This window comes from Magnolia sinica, chromosome 15, assembly GCF_029962835.1.
Source record: "Magnolia sinica isolate HGM2019 chromosome 15, MsV1, whole genome shotgun sequence".
In the NCBI taxonomy this organism is placed as follows: domain Eukaryota; kingdom Viridiplantae; phylum Streptophyta; class Magnoliopsida; order Magnoliales; family Magnoliaceae; genus Magnolia; species Magnolia sinica.
The window spans coordinates 46,094,629-46,101,147 of NC_080587.1; the positions used below are offsets into that span (position 1 = coordinate 46,094,629).

Sequence of the window (6,519 nt, forward strand, 5' to 3'; positions counted from 1 at the left end):
GGGCTATCTTGTGGGTCTCTTTGTTTTGTTTAGTCATATGATAGGCTCCCTTATTTCGTGGGAGCCTGAAGGTCTCAAGCGTCCCTGTATAGTCCTTTTGGAATGAATATATCGTCTGTTTTTTTTTTTTTTTTTTTTTTTTTTTCAGTTCTAAACAGTTTAAAAGGTGGATTCCACCGTACATGCCTTGTGACATGAAATGAAGATGATCTAATACTACATTTTTCTTATCGTATTAATTAGATTAAATACCCATTGTGTTGTGAGGGTGGGTAAAAAAAATATAAAAATTTGCTAGATGAAATAACATTTGGCATGCACTTTTCATAAGATCCAAGATGTTCATAGGTAGATCTTGCTCTTAACATAGCTGGTTAGGCCATGTCTCACACATGTATTACAAAGATACGTTTACGCACACAATCAGATTAGAGCACTTTCCTGCATAAATCATTAGATCATAAGAAATATATACCATGCATCTGTTTTCTCAAATAGTTACCAAGACAAATGTCTCTTGAAACCAAAATAGTAAGAAAAATGAATGGTAGTGAGTAAAGAGCTCTTCCTCAGCTAGCCTTATGTTCGTCTCTCTTTTCCTTTCTTATTTATTTAGTTTTTCTTATTTATTTTAATTTTAATTTTATTTATTTATTTATTTTTGTTCCGGTTTCTTTCTTTGTACTAGCAAGGCTTACGACACTCATACACACTACAATGTATCTACCAGCTCTACTAAGGAGTTAAAAATGCCTTGTCTATCCTCTACTTTCCTCTGTATGGATACTTCATACGCACTTGGCCTTGCAACTATGATTGACTGCCTTCATAATTAATGTTGAATCAAGGGCCATGAGACCTTCTTAATCTTCACAGTTCGTGGTGGAGACCCGAGTAATCTAGACAACGGTTTGCTAATCAAGATGTTTAAAACCTTTTTTTTTAAAAAAAAAAACTATTGATATTTTAAAATATTATTGGCTTCTAAAATTGGTTTCCAACTAATTATACAAAGGGTTAATGTGGTTTGGAGTTACTAAAGGATGAAAGGTGTAGTTTTCTCTGGCTATCTGGGGATTGGAGTCTATAAAAATTGGGATTAACAGCCTCATTACAACACACCTGAGAAAATAAAAAATTCTAAAAATAAGTAAATACATAAATCCTAGGGAATGGAAGGGTATGCCACCAAAGTGAATCTCAGCCTCGTGATACCGTTCTCCCTAGCAAATGGATAACAGAGTGTCTAAACACCAAGATTTTTAAGCTTATATAGCACAACTACCCTTTGTCCTACATATTAACGGTTGGTAAGGGATGCATGGAAAGTTTATGCATCCACAATCCTGTTAGCATGCACAGGAAAAGATAGTTTCTTTCCGAGAGCAACAGAATCTGTATGAATAAAAAGCAAAAGAAAAAGAAAAAGAAAAACATCGATTCTTATGAGCCTGGCAAGCATACTGCTGGAAGTCCTTATGCATCCTTTCTTCTTCTTCTTCTTCCCAACATGTATATGTAGTCCATACAGTTGGTCCACATCGTGATGACCGCCTGGAATGAAAATCACGCCCATCGACTCAACAAGAGGGGCCACAGCATGTTAGTCAGTCAACAGCTAAATGATATGACTCTCTGTGGCCCACACAGAAGGTGGATCAGCGTGATTTTCAAGGCTTGGATTTATTTATTTATTTTTTTACCCACACCGGCACACCCCGCACACTCACACCACATGCGCACTTGATACGGGTCTAGTGATGAAATACCACTGAGCCATGGAGCCGGAACCAGCTTGGATATTCTACAGACAAGTCATGATGGCAGGAAATAAATTGGCCCAGTATTCGGGCCGATCAGTTTATCAAGTAGTTCATTTACAAAAGAAACATACGGCATCTAATAATTCTAAATGGAAGGGTTCTACGTGATCAGCCGCTTGGATCGCATATACTTAGGCTATGTTGGCACGTTCCAGAGGCTAATACCGATAAAATGCACTCGCTCGAGTGAACTTCACGGAAGCGAATTGCGTCCTTCCCCATCTTGTACAGATTCGGTCCAGGCAGGGGCTCCTTGGTGCCTAACGTGATGTATAGATAATATCCACGCCGTCCATCAAATTTTCCAGATTATATTAGGTTATGGTCCCAAACTTAGGGACATCTAAGGGTCAAGTGTATCACACCACATGAAGCAGAAACGATAATGATGGACACTGTTGAAATCTTCTGGCTCCTACGGTGATTATTATTTTCCATCCAACCTGTTCAAAAGGTCATATAGACGTGGATGAAGTGAATTGACAAATATCATCTTGATTAATACTTCTTTGGCCCCTAAGAATTTTTTAATGGTAGAAGTCAAATTCCCCACTGTATAGCTCACCTGAACCTTGCATTTGCATCATTTTTGGGTTAACAGCCTAAAATAATCTGAAAAATAGTTAATGACGGCGTGGATAAAACAAGTACATTATTGTGGGCCCCACAGACCCCCTGTCTGTTCTGAATCTGTACAACGGAGGCTGGACACAACCGCTTCCGTATTTCACGTTCCTCGGTCCAAACCGCGTTAAAGCCGCGTTCTGCATCGGGCTTCGACGAAATAACCAACTACTTTGAAGAAACGTGTAGAAAACATCGAAGCAACCGCCAATCCAAATCTAACGAATCTGATTCTTCCACTTGTCACATCCATATCTATAAAGGATCAACCACTCGCCCAGTCCAATAAATCTATTCTTCCTACGGATTGCAAGCAGAGTTTTGCCATAAAAGCCTGTTTTTTTCTTGAATCCTTTGTAAACAGATTCTCTTGAATTTCTTTCTTATCAATTCCTTTGAAAAATATGGGAAAGAATTTTTTCAGTCTAAACAAGAAGAACAAATCACACCAAAACAGTTCTAAATCTTTTTCTGAATCTTCGAGTTCCGGGGGCGCGGCGGATTCTTCACCCTCTCCGTCCATCGCCATCCGAATCCAAGACTCCAACGACCTTCGCAACGTCTTTGATAGGTATGATACCAATGGGGATGGGAAGATCTCATCCTCTGAGCTTGAATCAATGCTCAAGTGTCTGGGGAATCCGGGATCCGAGGAGGAGGTTGAGTCGATGATGAGGGCTGCGGATTTGGACGGCGATGGATATATCAGCTTGGAAGAGTTTATATCGGTGAATAAGATGGAGACTGATTCGGCGAAGTGTGTGGAAGATTTGAGGAATGCCTTTACTGTCTTTGATCGTGACCAGAATGGGCTGATCTCTCCCGAAGAGCTGCACCATGTCTTACGTGGGATGGGGGAGAAGACGTCCTTGAATGACTGTAAAGCCATGATCAATGGCGTTGATAGTAACGGTGACGGGGCTGTGAATTTCGACGAGTTTATGCAAATGATGACCCGATCACAGAACTGACTTCGTAAATAACTTCTTATTTGTTGGTCTTGTTTTGTAAATATAATCTCTTCTAACTTGTTGCTATTGTAAGCAAGCTCAGAACTTTCTCTCTCTGTACGGGCAATGCTTATATCCCTACTTTCATGGGACATTAACAATGCCTCAAAGCTTCTTCTTCTTCTTCTTCTTCTTCTTTAAAATTTAATTATATGTTGGACGAAAAATTATCAATCGAGATGGTCCGTTGAATGTACGCGGATTGCGTACTGAGTAACTCAGTACGCTATTGTGTAATCAAACTCTGTAGGCCCACATGATGTATGTATCTTATCTTTTACCTGATCAATATAGGACATGAGCCCAAAATTGAAGCATATCCGACGCTCAAGTGTGCCACACCATATTAAACAGTGGGAATTATCTATTGTTGAAAACTTCTTGAAGGCCACAGAAGTTTCGGATCAAGCTGATATTTGTGTTTTCCCTTCACGGCTAATTTATGAACAGGTTGGATCACAAGTAAACATCACTGTGAGCCCTGGGAAGGTTTCAAGTGTCGGCATCGTTATACTGTTTCATGTTGTGTCCCACTTGAGCTTTGAATATGCTCCTGTTGATGCTGTCCCGTGATGGGTGCACACGCTTCCAAAATGCATCTTGCTGATGGGGTGATAATTAGTTCCGGATGGATGGATATGATGTAAATTTAGAATAGTTTGTTTTAAAAAAGTTTGGAGTCACCACTGGTAAGAAAAGGCTAAAATCTACCGTGGTGCTGTAAAATTGTCATGGTTGGAAAATTGAAGATTTTAGAATTTAAAATAATTTCAAAATAAGATTTTATAAAAGAACCTCCGTGGGCAGGCAAGGCACTCTCAATTGTCTACGTATGTCGGCAGTCTCTACTTTATTGGATTTAAGATCTCTCATGAATATCTTAAGCTTGCGAAAATCACCATTTAATACCTCACTAGCTTGACGATTATCCAACATCTCACTTCTATAAGAATATTAAACGCCATAGACTCTAATGGTAAACCATGACCCCAGCTCTGGCAATATAAGATTCTAGACGCACAACGACTATAAGAGACCTAACACCCCACGTAAAAAGAGACTTTATGATATCCTCCAAGCAACCCCGATTACCAAATACACAATTTATTATCAAAATGGTAATGTCACTTACCCTCTTTATATGGATTACTGAAATATGTCCGACGATGACCATTCAAGAGCAATTAGTAACTTTTTGACACCACGGAGAAGGTGACCATTCAAGAGCACTTCACAACTTTTTGACATCCAGAACAAGGTCAATGGCATAGGGGGGATGCTATGTTCCTCTTTCTCAGGATTTATTTCCTTTTATGCTTACAAAGTTTTGATTATCTTATTGTTGGGTTTCATAATTAGTCCTTTTTATTTTTAAAGTGCATGTATGGGTATGAAGCTCATTATTTTTATTACTAGAAATAACAATGTTGCTTTCTACAAGGCTCGAGAATTATAGATAACGTGATCAGGGTATTACGCATCATTTATAGACAGAGCGTGACCAAAAGCTCAAAAGGAGAACATGGTCGAGAGAAAGACGATACTGAAGCGGTTATTTGGACCAGTGTCCAAGAAGAGTCTGAAAAGTTGGAGTGGTGCCAAAGTAATTTCTATAATTGACTGAACGTGAGAAGAAGCATCTAGATGACTATTGCAAGGAAATTTATAAATAGCAAAAGAGTTCAATGAAACAAGGTGTCTCACACCAACCCAACCAAACAAATCAAATCTATCTTTCAATTATCATGTCAATTATCCTTTATGTTCCTTATCATAAACTGTCTTTTAGCTTCCTTAGCGTAACCAGTAGCATAATTTTACATTAGGAGTAGAAGTAACCCAGTAGCTATAATCCTTAGTTGTAATCAAGCCTACGTTCATACGTTGGATGATTTTCATTCACAATACTAGTAGTTCTTCTTTTAAAATGGCGCTTTGCAGTTACTCCATGCGGTCAACTGTTAGTGCTTTTTTTATATTTGTTTGTCTTTTAAAAGTCCTTTTTGTACAGAAGGTAAGGTGCAACCCATTTTCGAATGATGAACCCCACCCTTCAATGATCGCCTGATTGTTTTAAACATCTTGCGAGTGGTTGAATAGGGGGACTGATCTTCTCAGATCTTGATCATATACACTCAATTTTAATGTATCTAACTATCTTGGTACTTCGGGTCAAAGATGTTCAGTTGGAATCGAGCCACATAATCAGTTATAGCACGCCGCACATATCACGTCACCGAATTATGCATATGAGGGACAACACATGCATGTGATTGTAATAGAATTTTTATGATGGATGTTTGAGTGGAAAGCTCAGAAGGTGAGTGACACATGTTCTTTCAATTCCACTTAGTTTTTATCAATTACTTCTCAACAGTAGTTTTCCTTATAGGTGATCAGTTTAAACTATCGTCGACAAACAGCACGTATCAACTGATACATACTGGTATGTTCATGAACAATGCGGCTATATCGGCCCCTTCCAGCCCAAAACAGCTCAGTGCCAAGTGAAGCCGGGCGACACCAGCCACATCGATGCATAGATTTTAAACCTCACTACACCAAAATCGTCATTTAGGAACAGTTTTAAACCTAAATGAGGCGTCATATAAAAACAGGAACGGTTTAGAACCGTTTTGGGTACCGTTTCAAATTTCAGGGACGGTACTTCAGGAGTAGTTTTAAACCGTTCTGTTGCCAACAGTAAGATTTTAGGAACAAAATTTTAAACCCTACTTTTTTTTATTTTTTTATTTTGAAAACCTAAAGAGACTTCATTGATGGAGATCCAATGATAACATCTATTGCATCCTTTCGCTGAAACACATACATCTAGACCTCAACAGTAAGATTACTCTATTTACAAAATATAAAAAAGAAAGAAAGCAGCAAAGACCATCCCAACACCAAAACCAAAATTGCAAATTTGAAGAAATTCCCAAAAAATCCATTAAATAAGAATTACAAAGTGGGGCCCGAGCATTTATCCCAACCCAATTAATCCTTTTTTAAAGATTTTGAAGCTTCCTCAGACTTCTTAGGAAAGAGAACAGAGTTTATGT

The 6,519-nt window shown here is 38.5% G+C and overlaps 1 protein-coding gene across 1 annotated transcript; it reads left to right on the forward strand.

Moving 5' to 3' along the window:
* The first annotated feature begins 2,726 nt into the window (after positions 1–2,726).
* LOC131227777 (polcalcin Cup a 4-like) lies at positions 2,727–3,475 on the forward strand. Its single transcript, XM_058223589.1, has one exon. It carries the CDS (start codon positions 2,852–2,854, stop codon positions 3,416–3,418), a length of 567 nt encoding a protein of 188 aa, XP_058079572.1. The 5' UTR covers positions 2,727–2,851; the 3' UTR covers positions 3,419–3,475.
* The last annotated feature ends 3,044 nt before the right edge of the window (positions 3,476–6,519 follow it).

What these genes read in the sequence shown, in the direction of transcription:
- LOC131227777 (XM_058223589.1), top strand. Translation starts at nt 2,852, where the DNA reads ATGGGAAAGAATTTTTTCAGTCTAAACAAGAAGAACAAATCACACCAA.